Source organism: Thamnophis elegans, chromosome 9, assembly GCF_009769535.1.
Source record: "Thamnophis elegans isolate rThaEle1 chromosome 9, rThaEle1.pri, whole genome shotgun sequence".
NCBI classification, from domain to species: Eukaryota; Metazoa; Chordata; class Lepidosauria; order Squamata; family Colubridae; genus Thamnophis; species Thamnophis elegans.
Window position 1 is genome coordinate 45606038 of NC_045549.1, and position 18273 is coordinate 45624310.

The 18273-nt window shown below is 37.4% G+C and overlaps 2 protein-coding genes across 2 annotated transcripts in view; one reads left to right on the forward strand and one right to left on the reverse strand.

Annotated features, from left to right (window-relative positions):
* The first annotated feature begins 166 nt into the window (after positions 1–166).
* VPS37A (VPS37A subunit of ESCRT-I) lies at positions 167–14612 on the forward strand. Its single transcript, XM_032223849.1, has 12 exons — positions 167–531; positions 1456–1530; positions 2252–2366; positions 3004–3104; positions 3950–4163; positions 4440–4510; positions 6691–6818; positions 6907–6965; positions 7045–7113; positions 7876–8019; positions 10438–10518; positions 11207–14612. Exons 1-11 carry the CDS (start codon positions 365–367, stop codon positions 10516–10518), a joined length of 1224 nt encoding a protein of 407 aa, XP_032079740.1. The 5' UTR covers positions 167–364; the 3' UTR covers positions 11207–14612.
* A 3161-nt stretch (positions 14613–17773) lies between these two features.
* The window catches only part of MTMR7 (myotubularin related protein 7), a 34858-nt gene continuing 34358 nt past the window's right edge, over positions 17774–18273 (reverse strand). The window contains exon 14 of the mRNA XM_032224348.1: positions 17774–18266. Coding sequence (XP_032080239.1) covers positions 17931–18266 — 336 coding nt within the window. The 3' untranslated portion in view covers positions 17774–17930. The remainder of the gene's footprint in view (positions 18267–18273) is intronic.

Sequence of the window (18273 nt, forward strand, 5' to 3'; positions counted from 1 at the left end):
TTTCAACCCTCGATTCTCTCGCTCGTTTCCCTCCCTTCACGCTCCTTTCCCCGGCCGCGGAGACCCGGCAGAGCTTGGCCAATCGGGCTCCCGAGCTGGCCCCTCCCGGCCTCTTCCCACCAATGGAAAGGCAACGGGCGGTGATGAGCCGCCCAGCAGATCGAGCGCAGGCGTGTTTGGTCGCCCGGGTCCGGCAGGCGGAACGGCTGTGTAGCTTGTGTTCGTTGTCTCGGGGCTTCACGTTCTGCTGGGACAAGAGAGACCCGAGGCGCTGGCGACGACGCTGACGGAGAAGTCAAGGGAAGGCCGCGCCTCGTCTGTTTTTTTTCTCCCTCTCGGTTAGCAAGCAGCCGGCTAGAAGAGGATGAGCTGGCTCTTCCACTACTCCAAAGGGGGTAGCGGTGGCGCGGCCGCCGCCGCTACCTCTACCTCCTCTTCTTCCGCTGGCGGAATAGCGTTGCCTTCGACTCTCACCAGCCTCCAGCAGCAGCGGCAGCGGCAGATCGAGTCCCTGCGCAGCTCCCATGCCGCGTGAGTGACACCCCCTTAAGGGAGGAGGGAACCGCCGGCCGGCTCTTTTTCGTAAAACGGTTGGAAGTCAATCCACGGGTGGGTGGGGGAGGATTATATGAGGATGTCCCTGGGTGATCTCTCCATTGCTATTGGCAAACATGCCTTTTTTCTTCAGTAGAGCGACTGAATGATTCGCTCCTCAGCTGAAAACTCAGTCATCAAACCAAGGCAAATGAGGGGGCACTTAACTTCTTTAAAGGCATGCGTAATGCACGGAGCTGCCCCGCCAATAATTTTTAAATTAATAGTAGTTGTATATTTAAGGTGTGCCTTGATATTGCAGCTACAAAGGGTTGGTAGGCAGAAGTAGAAGCCAGAGGAGACAAAAAGTGCAAGAAGGAGCAGTCACAAAATCCTGGTTGAAAAAACCAGCCGACATACAGAGGACAATGCCTACCACTCTTTCAAAGTGAAAATAGTTTGGTTGCAATCTAAAAACTATGACCCTGTACAAGTTAAGGGAATTTGGCCTTCCCTGTATTAGAAAACAGGAAGTGAGTAAGATGCTGGTTCACCAATAACCCTTCAGCAAAACAAGTTGTTGCCCACACATGCTCCTATCAGCTTTCTTGTGAACAAGCTACTGTTTTCTGTTTCAACTACAGAGACCAATCTGCCTTCAAAGGCCGGTTCTTTATATTTTCTGGGGTCCTCTGAGCTTTTATTCAAAATCAAGCTGATTTTGAATAAAATCAAGCTGAAGGAGGGAATCAATTATTAAAGGAACCAGTTCTAGCTTAGTTATGATTTAGAGTTTCTAAGAGAAGAAATTATAGTTTGATCTGACCTTTGAAATTAGGGCTTTTTAAGATGCTTAATTGTGTCATTTGTATCTGATTTCACTATTACAGCAAACATTAATAAACATGTTTCTCTTTTTAGTATAGCTGAAATACAAAAAGATGTAGAATATCGGTTACCCTTCACTGTAAATAACCTGACAATAAATATAAATATGTGAGTATCTTTTAATTTGACTATGTCATGTTGAAAACTAAAATCATGCTTAGTGATTCAATGTGGGCTAGAAGGTCTTCTGTTAATTTTCTATCACACCACATTAGGGCTTTCTCTTGTTTTCCTCTGTTTCAATCTGGATATATTTCAAGGAGAGAATGTTGTTTCTGTGTTATTCTCAAGGAGCACATTGCCTACATCTATGTGGCAAAATTGTCATCAGCTGTATTTATCAGCATTTTTTATTATCTAAATGATAATCATTTAGTTTTATGAAGTTTTGCTTCATCAAAATAAGTTGACTTATTTTGATTTTAACTTATTTTCTTGGAGTGCACCTAAAATTACTTTGATAAAAAAAAAATCACATTTCTTCTTGGAGATTTCAATAAAAAGGCCTTTGTTCATTATCTTCAAACATCTGGTTCAGAAAATTACCTAAACAGAGATTGAGTAGGGCACTTATTTCAGTGGTTGTTTGACAGAGTAAGAGTATATCAGCTCTTTGTTGTTTGTGTTATAAATGCTAGAATTCAAATGGATGAACTACGTTTTTGGCTAAATTGTGATTGTACAGAAATTGTTAGGAAGAACTGTACTTTCACTCCCAATTGTTCACATTCTCTAGAAAGGTTAATTTTATATTTTGAAATAGGATGTAATAGAGAGCTAAATCATACATGAAAGTTATGATAATAATCAAATATCTTGGTGTTTGCAGCTTGCTTCCTCCTCAGTTTCCTCAGGAAAAGCCAGTCATCAGTGTTTTCCCCCCAATACGGCACCATATAATGGACAAACAAGGAGCATATGTGACCTCTCCATTAATTAATAGTGTATGTATAAATGAATTATTTTCTAGAATAATCAGTGGTAAAATGCATGTCTCAAGATGTACAACTGGCAACAATTATATTTTATTGTAGAATTGTTAATGTTTATACCTACTGACTTCTTGGTTCTGGTAGATAGTTTTCTCATGAACTTTCTTGAAAAAAACCCACATTTTTAGAGTGGTTTTCCCAAATTAATTATAAAAAAATTAAAAACTATTTTTACAGAGCTCCTGGTATTTTTTAAGTACTTATAATTCCAGGTTATTTATCAGCTCAGTTTCTGCATACAGAACAAAACTGGGTGTCATTATATATACCACTGTCACTTGCATGCATCATCTAAGAGAGGCAACGTGATTGTTATTATCTATCTCAAGGCAATAAACATAAGTAATACTCCTGTCTTCAAAACAATAATCCTGTGAGATAGGGTGGGCTGAGAGAGAATAACTGATTTAAAATCACCTATATGGTTTTCATGTCTAAGAGGGCATAGAAATCTCAGTCTCCTGATTTCTAGCCCAGTACCTTACCCACTACACCAAGCTGCATTTTTTTCATGTAAATCAATAATAAATGGTCTTTGTTGTATGGCACATAATTTTTAACCATGCTAATTTTTAAAATAATTTAACAGTTTACAATGCACTCTGACCTTGGCAAAATTGTTCAAAGTATACTTGATGAATTTTGGAAAAGTCCTCCGGTTTTGGCTCCCAGCACAACAACATTCCCATAGTAAGTAATCACATTAAAATATGGGTAATAATTTCAAGTATCACTATGTGTATACTTATGGGTCAAACTTAATTAAATCAGGATGTGGCTGTCAACCTTATATAGCAATTTTGTTTCCTTCATCTTATGCATTAAAAAGTCAGATTTCAATAAAATTGTAAACTATTCTTTCGGGTTGAGCTGTTCTTTGTTGGACAGAAGGCTAATACACGTAGATAAAAATTGAGTATTTTAGGTTACAGTATTGAAGGCCCTTAGCTCTAAACATCTTTCTTTCCCTGATCCATCTGAACTTATGAGTACAAATGCTTATTTATAATCGGTCAAAGAAGATACGGAGTAGGAGCAATATGTGACACAAAAAGGAGAGTTTATAGTGAGTATCAACAAAATACAAGGATCCATTGACCTAGATGTAGTAGCATCAGATGCATAATTCCATCACAGATTTGTTTTCACTAAAAACCAAAGCTTTTCTAAATTTCAGCATCTAGCTTATACTTTAGATTATATTAGCACTGAAAAGACTCATTAGTTCTGACATAACTAATTCATAATAAAACATTGCTGAAATTTTATTTAGCCCCTCAGTTTTAATTACTTGGATTAAAAGAACCATCATGTCTAGATGCCTCACGAAATGGTGAATCATTCTATGTGATCACTCTGGCATTGATAAGATTAACAGGATGACTTGTCATACGTTCAGTTAGAAATAATTACAACTATTGTCAACTATGTTTAACCAGAAAACTACTTAATGCTTAATACAATTTCATTTTGAGAAGAAAAACCTGAAAATGCTATAAAATAATTTTCTGATAATAGATTGTTTTTCCCCATAGCCTTTACAGCAAGCCAACTGGAATTCCTACATATGCTCAGAATTTTCCATTTCTTTCTGCATATCTACCACAAGAAACAAATAGATCTGTAGCATCTGTGCCCCTTGCAGAATCACTTTCTTCAAGTTATGGTACAGATAGACCTGCAGCTCCTTCCTTTGGCATGATAACTGACTTGCCGTTACCTGTTCCAACAACAGAAACATTATCACAGGTATGTATTGGTAGTGTACCTTGCAAAGCAAGTTGTTCGTTTCCCAAAAGATACCATTCAAATATCAAATATTAACATTTGAAAATTAGAGAACTTTAATTTTCCAGCAATACTTGAACTTTTAAGAAGATGATATTCTGAGCTCCAAAATCTTTGGAGATTTTATAGAACTTCAGTACAGGAAAAACTGCTATCGTTTAGCTTGTATTCTGTCATATACATATCATGCAAGCTGGATTATTATTTAAAGACATATATATTGTTTAATATTTTTAGGGAAACCAAAATGGATTTGGGTACAAAATGCCTGAGGTTCCAGATGTATTTCCAGAATTATCAGAACTAAGGTAAAAAGATTTAAAAGGGTGTGTATGTGTGTGCGTGCTAAATATGGGTAAAAGTTGTTCCTCAATATTGAAAACCATAGACTTACCTTATATCTATTTCTCAGTAAAACCAGATTCCTAGTAGTATAAAATAAGTCGTCAGCAAAATCTCTCTTTAGCTAGATCTGAGTAGAAGGTGAAAACTTCAGTACTGTACCAGTTTCACTTTTATTTTTGCAAATACACTGTGCGCACAATTATTAAGCAATTGAGTATTTTTACTATATCATCATTTTATTGGATATTTTTCACCTCCAAGCTGTATAAATGTGAATGCTTAGTGCAGGGGTATCAAAACTCAAGGCCACGGGCTGGATCTGGCTCGTAGGGTGCCTAGATCTGGCCCACGGGGCTGCTCTGGAAACAGGACTAGACCAATGTGGCTCTGCCAGTGAAAATGGCGCTTAGGAAGGCCGCACCTCTAGGCTCTGTTTTCGGCCGTGACATCCTGCAGCCCTCTGCCAGCAAAAAACGGAGCTCTGGGGGCCACACTCAGCCCTCCCGAGCTCCATTTTCACTCGCAGAGGGCTGCAGGAGAATGTAACGACCGAAAATGGCGCCCAGTGGGGGCATTTTTGAAATTTCTAAGATATTGCGGCGTGATCACAGAACCATCAAATATTTTGTTGCAAATAGTCAACAGGGTCGCAAGAAACAAGTAGAGAAAAAAGAGGCGCATTAACTGCCAAAGATTTGAGAAGAATCAAACTTGAAGTTACCAGGAACCCATTGTCCTCCAGTGCTGTTATATTCCAGAACTGCAAACTATCTGGAGTGCCCAGAAACTGTTCAGTATTCCGAGACATGGCCAAGGTGAGGAAGGCTGAAAGCTGACTACCACTGAACAAGACACATAAGTTGAAATAGCAAGACTGGGCCAAGAAATATCTGAAGACAGATTTTTCAAAAGTTTATGGCCTGATGAAATAAGAGTGACTCTTGATGGACAAGATGGATGGACCCGTGGCTGGTCAGTAACGGGCACAGAGCTCCATTTCGACTCTGACACCAGCAAGGTGGAGGTGGGGTACTGGTATGAGCTGGTATTATTAAAGATGCTAGTTGAACCTTTTTGGATTGGAGACTCAAAATCAACTCCCAAACCCTACCCCAGTGTTTAGAAGACACTTTTTTTCAAGCAGTGGTACAGGAAAAAGTCTGCATCTTTCAAGAAGACCATGATTTTTATGCAGGTCAATGCTCCATCACATTCATCGAAGTACTCCATTGCCTGGGTAGCCAATAAAGGCCTTAAAGATGAAAGGATAGGGGCATAGCCTCCTTCCTCACCTGATCTAAACCCTATTGAGAACTTGTGAGCTCTTAAATGGGAGATTTACAGTGAAGGAAAACAGTACACTTCTCTCAACAGTGTCTGGGAGACTGGTTGCTGCTGTGCAAAAAGTTGATCATCAACAAATCAAGAAATTGACAGGTTCCATGAATGGAAGGCTTATGACTGTTACTGAAAAGAAGGGTGGCTATATTGGTTACTGGTTTTTGTTGTTTGAAATGTCAGAAATGTTTATTTGTACATTTTGAGTTATTTATTGTCACTTTAACAAATGCAAATAAATGAGTGAGATGGGCAAATTTTCATTTTTCATTTAGTTGCATAATTATTCTGCACACTAATAGTTTCCCAATAATTGTGCATACTTAGATATTCTCCTAAGAAAGCCAAAACCTCACTTTTACTTTCTTCAATATTCAGGTTTGAGGTTTATTAACATTTTGGATTGACCAAGAGCACTGTTGCTATTCAATAATAAAATTAATCTTCCAAAATACAACTTCCCTAATAATTGTGCACACACTGAATTTTACTATGTTCCTGCTTTGTTAATTTTTTTAGTGTGGTAATTGCCATGAACTGTTTTTACCTGAGCATTAGCAATTCTCAGGATTCATTCTCTAAAAGTTATGGCATTCTCAGGAAAGTAACAGTGACTGAGTTCAGGTTTTGGAAATAATTAAGCATTAATCTTGCATATGTGTTCCTTTTTTAATGAGATAAAGATTAGCATTATATTATATGCACCAGAATGAAATGGGGCATTATCAAGAAACAGTTGTCAAAATAATATAGTGTATATTTTGCCTGGTTGCTAAATACTGTGTTTATTTTCTTTGCAATTCAGCATATCACAGCTGACAGACATGAATGAACAAGAAGATATACTGCTAGAACAATTTGTTAATCTACCCCAATTGAAGCATATAATTAATGATAAAGATGATTTAGTGAAAAATATTGAAGAACTAGCAAGTAAGACTTCCAAATATTTCTATTTAGAATAACATTTTATCAAAAAAGTGATATTCTTCTAAAATTCAACAGTGGGTTTACCTTGCAGAAAAAAATTTGTTATTGGAACCAAGCTTGGAGACAAAAAGGCAAACAATACTAGATAAAGTAAGTATGAGGAAAAATATTTTCTGCAATTGGAGAATTGATTTCTGACCGGTTTAATAAAACCATATTTTCATTCTAGTATGAACAACTGATTCATTTGAAAACCACATTTGAAAAGAAAGTACAAAGACAGCATGAACTTAGTGAGGTGAGCTTTTCCTTTTTGCAAGAGGAAACAAAGTATTATTCACTTACATGTACAGAGATTGTTAAGAGTTCCCATCCCATCCTGTTTTGGACCTCTTAATTTTTTTTCGTTGGCGTTAAAAGTATAATTTATTGATCCTTTTTTAACTGCCCCCATCTGACGGTTCTAAGTAGCATACAACAAAGCAAATATGTAAACAGTGTCCTATTTTTCAGAGTATAAGATGCACTCCCCCCCCCCTAAAAGAGGCTGAAAATTTGGGTGTGTCTTATACACCAGATGTAGCCCCGCCCACCTGCCAGCGCCCACCCTTCAGCCTCCACATGTCCTCAGACGGAGCTTTTAGTGGCTGCAAAGGCAGCCTCTCAAATGCAGAGCCTTTCAAGCAGTCTCCAAAAGCTCCGTTTGCAAAGGAGCTTCTCTTTGCAAAGGCAGCCTCTAAAATTACTCGTCCTGAATCAGGCTAATGTGGTGAAGCTGACCAGGCTGTTTGCTAAGGATGCTAGCCAGATAATTTTTTTTTCTTATTATCCTCCCCCCAAACGAAGATATGTATTATACTCCGGAGCATCTTATACTCTGAAAAATACTATAACTGATCAACCCATCCAAAGATGAATACCCATAGTAGCTAATTAAGGTTAATGGCACAGTACAAGCTGTTATAGCTACTTTGGAAAATGTCAAGGGGTGGGGGATCCCTGTGGACCTCCTGTGGAAATGAATTGAACATTTCCAAGTTACACACTGTTCTTTTCACAGAGTTGCAGTGCAAGTGCTCTGCAGGCAAGATTGAAAGTGGCTGCCCATGAAGCTGAAGAGGAGTCTGACACTATTGCAGAAGACTTTCTGGAAGGGAAAAAAGAAATAGACGATTTTCTTAGTAGTTTCATGGAGAAAAGAACAGTATGTAGATTTCAAAACCTAATTGTTTAAAATATTTCGAACCTTAAAATATCAATATTTAAGCCTTCCTACTTCAGAATGGCTTTTGTTTGCCAAATTGCCTAACATTTCTGGCAAGCTAAGTATGCATTAAAATTATTTCTTTGTGAAGCATGCACTAACTATAGGAATACAACGGTCCCATCACTTTCCTGCTATCTGCAATGCACAGTGTTATGCAAGGATAGAGAAATAATAACAGTATAATATGTTGTTTAAGTAGGATTACAAACAAATGTCAATATTACCCCATCCACCCTTATGGTATTGGGCTAAAGAGCGAAAAAGTAAGAGGCCTGTTCCCCACTTTTGTATGAAAGAATACCCTAGTGGGTCATGTTTTTTCTTCCATTAGGGCACAGAATCCTTTTGAATTTTATTCTATTGGAATAATTTGATTATGTATATTTTATTTATTAACTTCATTGTTAATGGCAAACTCCAAGGGGAATGTACCCAAGAAAGAATGTACAGTTGCAAGAAAAAGTATGTGAACCCCTTGGGAGTTTTGCATGAATTGGTCATAAAATGTGCTCTGAACTTCATCTGTCACAACAATAGAAAAACAGTCTGCTGAAAATAATACTACGCAAACATTAGATGTTGCCATGGTTTAATTGCACATGTAAACATTCACAGTGCAGGGACGAAAAAGTATGTGAACCGTTGGACTTAATAACTGGTTGACCCTCCTTTGGCAGCAATAACCTCAACCAAATGTTTCCTGTAGTTGCAGATCAGACCTGTACAATGATCTGGAGTAATTTTGGACCACTCCTCTTCACAAAACTGTTTCAGTGTAGCAATATTCTTGGGATGTCTGGTGTGAATCTCTCTTAAGATCATGCCACAGCATTTCAATCGGGTTGAGGTCAGGACTCTGACTGGGCCACTCCAGAGAGCGTATTCGGTGGTGTTGAAGCCATTTCTGTGTTGACTTACCTGTATGCTTTGGGTCATTGTCCTGTTGCATCACCCATCCTCTGCGGAGCTTCAGTTGGCAGACAGATGGTTGTACGTTTTCCTGCAAAATGTCTTGATAAACTCTGGAATTCATTTTCCCATTAATGACAACAATCCGTCCAGGCCCTGAGGCAGCCAAGCAGCCCCAAACCATGATGGTCCCTCCGCCATGTTTTACAGTGGAGATGAGGTTCTGATGTTGGTGTGCTGTGCCTTTTTTTCTCCACACATAGTGTTGTGTGTTTTTCCCAAACAACTCAATTTTGGTTTCATCTGTCCATGGTATATTTTGCCAGTAGTGCTGTGGAACATCCAGATGCTCTTTTGCAAACTTCAGACGTGCTGCTATATTTTTTTTGGACAGCAATGGCTTCCTCTGTGGTGTCCTCCCATGTACTCCATTCTTGTTTAATGTTTTCCTTATTGTAGAGGTGTCAACAAAAATGTTAGCGTGTGCCAGAGATTTCTGTAGGTCTTTAGCTGACACTCTAGGATTCTTCTTTACCTCATGAAGCATTCTGCGCTGTGCTCTTGCAGTCATTTTTACAGGACAACCACGCCTAGGGAGAGTAGCAACAGTGCTAAACTTTCTCCATTTGTAGACAGCCTGTCTTACCGTGGACACATGAACATCAAGACTTTTGGAGATACTTTTGTAACCCTTTCCAGCTTCATGCAAGTCAACAATTCTTGATCGTAGGTCTTCTGAGAGCTCTTTTCTGCGAGGCATGGTTCACATCAGACAGTGCTTCTTGAAACCAGTAAACCCAAAACAGGTGTGTGTTTTTAAAGGGCAGAATAGCTGTCAGCAACACACCCAATATCATCACACTGATTGGAGTCAAGGTTGGCTCACTCCTGGCTCCAGTTAGCTCTTGGAGACATCATTAGGCTAGGGGCTCACATACTTTTTCCTCCCTGCACTGTGAATGTTTACATGTTATGTGTAATTAAACCATGGCTACATCTAATGTTTGTGTAGCATTATTTTCAGCAGACTGTGTTTTTCTATTGTTGTGACAGATGAAGTTCAGAGCACATTTTATGACCAATTCATGCAAAACTCCACGTAATCCCAAGGGGTTCACATACTTTTTCTTGCAACTGTACCTTGATGATATTATCAATAGCTTTTGAATAATGAATATTGTAATGTCTACTATTTGCTAATTATTTAAACTGTTAGAGGAACATTTGCTCAGTGTTAAATCAGTAAGTCCTAGCTTAAGTGTCTTTAGAATTGCATTCTAAGGATGTGAATCACCTTAACTATTATACTTCATGTGCCTGCACATGAAGCTTGCTAGCTGAGATGAACACAAATTTAGTCAGTTTGATTTATTTTGATTGTTTTAGAAGCATTATTTTCCACCAAAGTAAATTTGGAATATATGGTGTTACATTGTTCTTCCTTAGATTTGCCACTGTAGAAGAGCCAAAGAAGAAAAACTACAACAGGCAATAGCAATGCATGGTCAATTTCATGCTCCATTATAGGTACGTTTCAAATGAGGCAGATTCTAATTGTCCTACCTGCTACACATTAATTTATCAGGATACAGTCATATAAATAATGTCCACCAGTTCTGAATGTCTGGTAAGACACGTTCTTATTATGTCTATTAAGCAAGTATGTACTCATAAATTATGTATATCCAGAGATAAGTTTTACATAATACCACAGAACAAAAACCACACATACAAGAATGTAAGCTTTTGATTATGTAATTGAGAAAGTTTTACATTGCTTCATGTAAAAACATCACAATTAGAAACAATGTCAATTAGCCAACAGTTACATGCTCATATTTCATTCTCCAGTAGTTCCCACAACCATCCAAAAAGGCTTTTCTGAGCATTTGGGACATGGACATGGAGAGTTCTGGACATTATGGATTATGTCATGCAATACTGCAAATGGGATGGAAAAGGGCAGGGGGAATCATTAAAGATAATTACTTTATGGCTGTTACAAACAACATGCAGTATACCAACTTTCAATAATATATACAGTTTACTTTGTCTTTTGAGTTTAGCCTTTTATGAAAACAGTCAGTGCAATCAGGGATTAAAGGATATGTATTGGTTTTTTGCCTTAAATTAACCTGAATTTAAGAAAACATAAAGTTTTGTATATGTGCATTGAGAACTTTGACTAATGGTAGATACTTTTTTCTATTCACAGATTTTTTTTCCTGCTAATTAGAATTTTAAGGCAACAAATCCAGCAAAGCACATTTTCATAGAACTATTATTTTGCAAATAAACATTTCATTATGGCTGTATTTATAGAAAAAAACTGTACATAGAGCTGGGGTGATTTTTTGTACAAATTAGAGTGTCTTTCTATTCTTATTTTATTCAAAATGTACTTCTACTGCAATTTTTGCACTAATATTTCTTGTTATCTATTACCCTTATCATATTTAATTTCATGCTGCTGCCTCTACCACCTTTATAGATTAAACATTTAACATGTAATTTTGACTAGATTTTTAAATTTTATACAACATAATCCATAACTTTCTTATTAAATACTGGCTGGTTTGTTTGAGAGGCATAGAAATGTTGGTTGGTTGAAGTAAGTTAAAAGTAAAATTAGGTAGATTTTTCATCCGGTTTTATCAGAATGCACCAGAATTTAATTTCTTGAAATCAGGTTTCACCTATTTTTGTATCATGTCACTACATAGAGTTCCAGTACTTAAGTATACACTACTGCAATCAGATTTGAGTAGCTAAGAAACTGAAGAGCTAAAACTTTTAAGCAACCCTTCAAACATTTAGGGGAAATTAATATGATTTTCTTTAGAATCCTTTCTTTTAATTTTGCCACTCATTGCTTTGGGAAGTATCCTACCTCAAGTCTCAAATGGAGATAGGCATAATTCTCTCCAATTCTTGCATCTTACTTTTCTTATTTGTATTGAAGCAAATGAGTGGGTAGATTGTATAAATTCTTGGTATTCCTACATTTGCTTTATTTCCTCATCTCTGTTCTCTTTTGCCCTAGTGTGTCCATGTGTTCGTATAAGCACTTTTGAAACCAAGAAGGAAAGAAGAACTTTAGTATATATATTATCAACAACTGTATTATTTAGGTCCAATAGAATTGACTCAAACCCTCATCTCTCAGTCCCCTGCATCAGACATAAAATAAGCAAGTTTATTCACCTGTTCAATATTATGTTGGCAAAACTTAGTGAAATAACTGCAGTCCTAAATCACTCTTCTACAGAGGTAAAATTGAGGTTACACTAAAAATACAACAAAAGAATTTTATTTTCATATAAAAATAGTTTGATTTTACGTCTTGCATGTTCATAAGAATTCAAAATGTTTTTCAGATAATTAAATCTCAGACACTTTTTCTTTAAATAATTAGCAAAAATCTATGATAATATTGCAGAAAACTGAGTCTAGGAGCATACATTCATGACTTGTTTTTTTTTCCCCTTTTATTGCTTTGTTAAGGAATAAATTTCATTTTCTTGAACGATTTATAAGGCTTGTCCAAAAAGTTTCAGTATTGATATTTGCATTTTTAAAGCAGAATATTTAATTCTGCATGTGGAAAAGTAACTGTAGAGTTCAGCTTTATATACTTTGGGACATACTGATAACTTTTGAGACTTAAACTGGAAATAAATAAGTTTGGTGGAACAAATACTATTGCTATGTGTCGTTTAGGTTATTTTATCAGTTCTCCTTACCGTTCTCTTCAAGAATTCTTGTTTCCTGATCTCGGCTTCTCTCCCTCTGGCAGTCTTTAGATTTAAATTAACAATACGTATTTGAAAGTTATTTAATTGTACTTGTAATCTGGTAATTGTAATCTCTTACCTAGTCTTTTTATGTAAATGGTAACAGTCTAGTTATGACTTTACAGTCATACTTTTTTGTTGTTATAAATGTCAAGCTTGAACCATTTCTCCTTCACTTAGAAATGTTGAGGAAAATTGCTGGTTAGAAATTTAATTTAAAATGTAATTCAAGTTAAGCCACGTGTTTTGTTAATATTCAGTGTGAATTCAGCTATTGTGGCTAATGAATCAGTTTATGATAACCGCATTACATGAACCCAACCAAGTATGATTTATAAAGACACTGATCTTAATCTAGTACTTGAAATCAACCAAAAGGCAGAGTTTCAAAATGCATCAAGCCTTCTTCCAAGTGAAGTGTGCTCATCAATGGGTTGTGAATTGTACTCTCTTGCTTTGTTGCTGTCAAGGTTGTCTTGAATCGGCATAGGTTTATATTAGTGAAAAAAGCTGTATTGTCTGTAGCACTTCCTACATTTCAAGCCTGTTCCTTCTTTCCATACAGCGATAGTGCCTTGCTGTGTGACTATCCTGAAATGCTTGGCATGGATTGGGGTAATTGAGAAATTAGAAATTCTCTTTCTCTTATATTAATTGCTGATTATATAGTTATAAAAACTTTGCATCATATCACAGTATTGATAACAATACTCCAACACAGGTAATTATAGAATCAATGAAGAGAAAATCAGGGAAGCAAGCACAAACCCACTATTTGAATAGGTCTTCAGGTTCAATTTGATTTTGTTTATTAATGGTAACAAAAAATATAATCAAAGGGAGACGTTTGCTAACCTATTATTTGGAGGCCTCTGTACAGTGGGGATCCCAAAGAGGAAAGGGAGACGATTCATTATGATGTGAAAACAATAGATGCTCAGTCCTGAGAAATCATTCCATTCCCTGCAACAGTGTTTTATATGATAAATACCAAGACAAATGGCACTAAAAGCCAATGGGAAGTTAGCAGGTTAGCAACATGCATGAATGGACTGTGGGGTTATGTTTTTAAAGGGCAAGGACTGCAAGTTACCTTTCTTCCTGAAACAAAAATATAGCTCAATGTGGATTTATTTTCTAACCAATAGCAGATAATAGACATGTGTATAATTTGAAAAATAAACTAGAAATCTAAAGTAGCTGGCTGAAAACAATGACCAAAAGTTTTCGTTATAAGGATAAAAATCTCCTGAACATTTTGTGGCCAATCCCTTTTTGCAACATACACATTGGATTCTCACATGCTTATTCATGAGATGGATACTTTGCTTTTGGCTGACCATGAGACTGCAAATAGTATTTATTACAGCACTCCCATTTAATCATCTAAAGCTTATTGTGATATGCAACTTCAGCTGCAAACAAGTTATAAAATTCAGTCATTTTGCTTTCAATTGAGAAGATAAACTTTTACAATAGTAAAGTATTTCATGAGCTTATTTCATGAGCTTAGTATGGATGTTTTTACCATATTGTAAATACTACTTTGAATTAAGATTCTAGAGTGTAACAATAAAAAAGACTTAATTGGATAAGTTAACATTATTCTTTATAATGTTCTCAATTATACCCTAATGCCCAATAGTATACAGTGTGTGCTATATCTTTAATTTTGCAATAATTTAGTAATAATAATGCAGCTTTGAAACTATACAAGACAACCCATTAAATGAAAGATCTCCGTACTCCAAATAGAACCAGGAGCTGAGTAGGAATACTGCAGGTTTAAAATACACTACACAAAATTTATAGAAGACACAATATGGTATATAGCAATAGTAATAGCACTTAAGACTTACATACCACTTCACAGTGCTTTACAGTCCTCTCTGAGCAGTTTACAGAGTCAGCATATTGCCCCCAACTATCTAGGTGCTCATTTTGTCCACCTCGGAAGGATGGAAGACTCAGTCAACCTTGAGCCTGGTGAGATTTGTACTGCCAAATTGCAGGCAGCTGGCAATCAGCAGAAGTAGCCTGCAGTACTGCACTCTAACCACTGTGTCACCACAGCTCATTCTACAGTGTTTCCATAATGCAGATTTTTATGGCATTTTTGACCCTCATCAATTCATACTTTATGGAGTAGTCATTTTACAGTAGAGAACTTCTGTATTGAAGTTCAGCACTACCTGTTAAGTACATTACAGATTGTGTTCAAAGCAAGATAGATACTAAAATCTGGTTATAAGACCAGCAGGCCGCCTGCTGATACATACCTCCCAGTGGCCAGTAAGATCCCACAGATTGGACCTCCTTCAGATGCCGTCAGCCAAACAGTGTCAGCTGGCGGGCCCTCGGAGGAGAGCCTTCTCTGTGGCTGCTCCAACTCTCTGGAACCAGTTTCCTCCGGAAATCCGGACCATACCCACTCTCATGGCCTTCAGAAAAGCCGTAAAAACTTGGCTGTTCGGCAGGCCTGGGGCTGTTGACCTCACTGTTGAGGTCCAGCCCCGACTAAAATGAATGTATGAGGGGTGTTTGTTGTTTTTAAATTGTTTTTATCGTTATGTCTTTTTTTTATATTTTTTGTAAACCGCTGAGTACTTTGGGATTGGGCGGCATATAAATATATTTAATAAAATAATAAATAATAAACATGTAACATTTTTTAAAAAATTAACCACATTACATGCAAAACAGCTATCTCATGGTGGGATTTCAGTGATGCATTGCACCAAGTTCCATAGGATTTGGGCCACTGGAGAAATGCTCTGCCTCCAACGGATCGCACTTTATTTCACCAAAAAAGCAAACAGTTGTTCTTACAATTGCCTGATTTGGACAGTCTGGTGAGGTGCAATTGAATCGCTGTCTGCTCTGTTTATCAAATTTTGCAGGGGTGAGATAAGTCATTAAACCAGGTAGACAGGATAGCTTTATCTTCCCTAGATGTATCTAGTTTTCTTTTAAAACTGTTAAGGTCTATTACCATGTCTAATAATAGAAATCTCATATTTTCAGTATGGCTTCTACAAAGAACATTTCCTTTTACTGGCCAGCTTGGTTGCGGCCCCTGAAACTCTTACATCAAATTGCTTGAGGATACCTCAAAAATTAAATTACAAATAGGAACGTTTAGCGGGGGGGGGGGGGAGGGAGAGGAGGAAGGACCTTAAATATGTAACTGGCAAGTAAATCAATTACATTTAATTTTGGTTGGAGAAAGCTGTTCAATGTTTAAAAAACTCTACAGGTGGTATAAGTTACAAGTGCTTAAAAAAAACAACTTAATAGTGATCAGTACCCATATTTATGACCTTCATCTCAGGGGTGGGTTCCTGCTGGCTTTACTGCTGGTTCACTCATGCGTGCGCTTTGTGTGCGCTGGATGCATACATATGCGCAGTTCAATTAAAATTGTTCTGCACATGTGCAGAACTCAAAAACAAGATGACGATGGCGACCATTGGGAGCATGTCAGGCCTGGGTCGCTGCCGGTTCCAGTGACCCAGGCCGCCATACCCCTAATGGTTCAGCTGAACCGGGCCAAACAAATAGGAACCCACCCCTGCTTCACAGCCTCTCTCTTCTCTTATTCTCACTTGCTTATTTACCTCATACCAGGATAACCTCAAAAAGAAAGGGGGAAAAAACCCCGTCAGTTGAAGAAAGTAGCCAAAACAAAGGAAAACTGACGTAAAATTGTAAGCGTTATTGTGGTAGTGTGAGTGTTAATGAGTGTTTCACTTATCTACCAGGTTGCCCATCCCAATTGTGTTCAATAAACAAGGACTATATTTGCGAAAGCACCAGTGATTTATTGCAAGCAGATGAGGATGAATATAAAAGAATTTGGAAAGATTTTTTTTCTTTAGAATTTCCTAGCTTTCCTTGAATGGCATATAGATTAAAGTATTTTAAGCTACTAAATGCCCTAGTCACATCTTCCAATAGTCCACTTCAAAAAATGTACATGGAAATAAGTGTGCCCATGTCCACCTTCCTTTGTCATGATCCCTATCCTATTCCACAATTCAGAAGATGAAAAGTCCCCACTACATTAACCTCAATTTACAAAGGGAATGAAGGGCATAATTTAAGTATGGGTAAAGCTAATCTCTTACTGACCCACCTTCTGTCCTATAGTTTTAACAGTCAAATGTGAAAAGGCAATGTAGAGTTGGATCTGATTAATTTAGTGGAGGGATCCCCATAATAATCTAGGATTGGGGAAGAGAGGGAGGAAATCCTGGTAGACCACTGTCAGGAAAACGTGAATGTGTCCATATAGTCACCAGGAACTGTGTTCAATTGGAAACATTACTTGAAGAGAAAAATGGCAAAAATAGCATTTGCAGAGGCACCAACAGAAACTGTGTCATTACTACCAATCAAGAAATAATCTAGGAAAATTTATCTAGTTATTTCAATCTTAATTTTCCAAATTTCTTCAGCAATGGCCTTTAATAAGCTGACATCTCTGACAATATTTTAAGTCCATACATACATGGCCATCTTCTTCAACATATTTTTTTTCAAGATTGTAAAAAAGAAATAAAACAGAAGAAATCTGCTTTTTTCACTTGAATATTTTTTGGTGTCAAGGTAAGATAACATGTATTGGTTTGGTCTGAATTGGATTAGATTGACTGGCATTGCTTAAACATTTCTTGTCAATTCTTTGGAGTGGTCTTTTTGTACAGTTATCCTATTAATAATAGTTATGCAAAACAGAATGTTCGTTCTATATGGCTCTGTAAATGGATAACGGAAAATAATAAATGCAAAAACATTCTAGCTTAGAGCCGAGGTGGCGCAGTGGTTAAATGCAGCAGTGCAGGCTACTTCAGCTGACTGCAGTTCTTCAGTTCGGCTGTTCAAATCTCACCGGCTCAGGGTTGACTCAGCCTTCCATCCTTCCGAAGTGGGTAAAATGAGGACCCAGATTGTTGTTGGGGGCAATATGCTGACTCTGTAAACCGCTTAGAGAGGGCTGAAAGCCCTATGAAGCGGTATATAAGTCTAACTGCTATTGCTATAGCTGCTATTATTACTTTGTCACATATGGACTCTTTTAAGTGCATAAATCCCTTTCTTTGGAACTTTTTATAAGTAGTCTTTAATAATCTACTGATTTATCACTCAGAGAGTGAGAAAAACAGCTTCATCTGAATCATGGTCTCTAATGCTATCTTCACTGGGTAAGCCTCCTCCACCTGGGGACCGACAACTCATATCCTCCACACCAGATTCCTGATCACTGTTGGCTGACAGATCAGGATCAGAGCTTTTCAGGTTGTCCTGTGTAAGGATGAGTGCTGAGTCTTCTTCATCTCCCTGTGAAGGACTCCGAGAAGGGAATGATTTGAGATTGGAGGTGTAATCTTGGAGTGATTTGGCCATGCAGTCACTGGAGCTTCCATTTTCATTTTTTATCTTTGCCTCATTTAATTGCCCGTTTGTAAGTTTTGCCAGTTTCTGCAAG

What these genes read in the sequence shown, in the direction of transcription:
- VPS37A (XM_032223849.1), top strand. Translation starts at nt 365, where the DNA reads ATGAGCTGGCTCTTCCACTACTCCAAAGGGGGTAGCGGTGGCGCGGCC. An exon ending in AGCACAACAACATTCCCATA is followed by an intron (nt 3,105 to 3,949) that starts GTAAGTAATCAC and finishes TTTTCCCCATAG; the next exon opens with CCTTTACAGCAAGCCAACTG. An exon ending in GGCAAACAATACTAGATAAA is followed by an intron (nt 6,966 to 7,044) that starts GTAAGTATGAGG and finishes TTTTCATTCTAG; the next exon opens with TATGAACAACTGATTCATTT.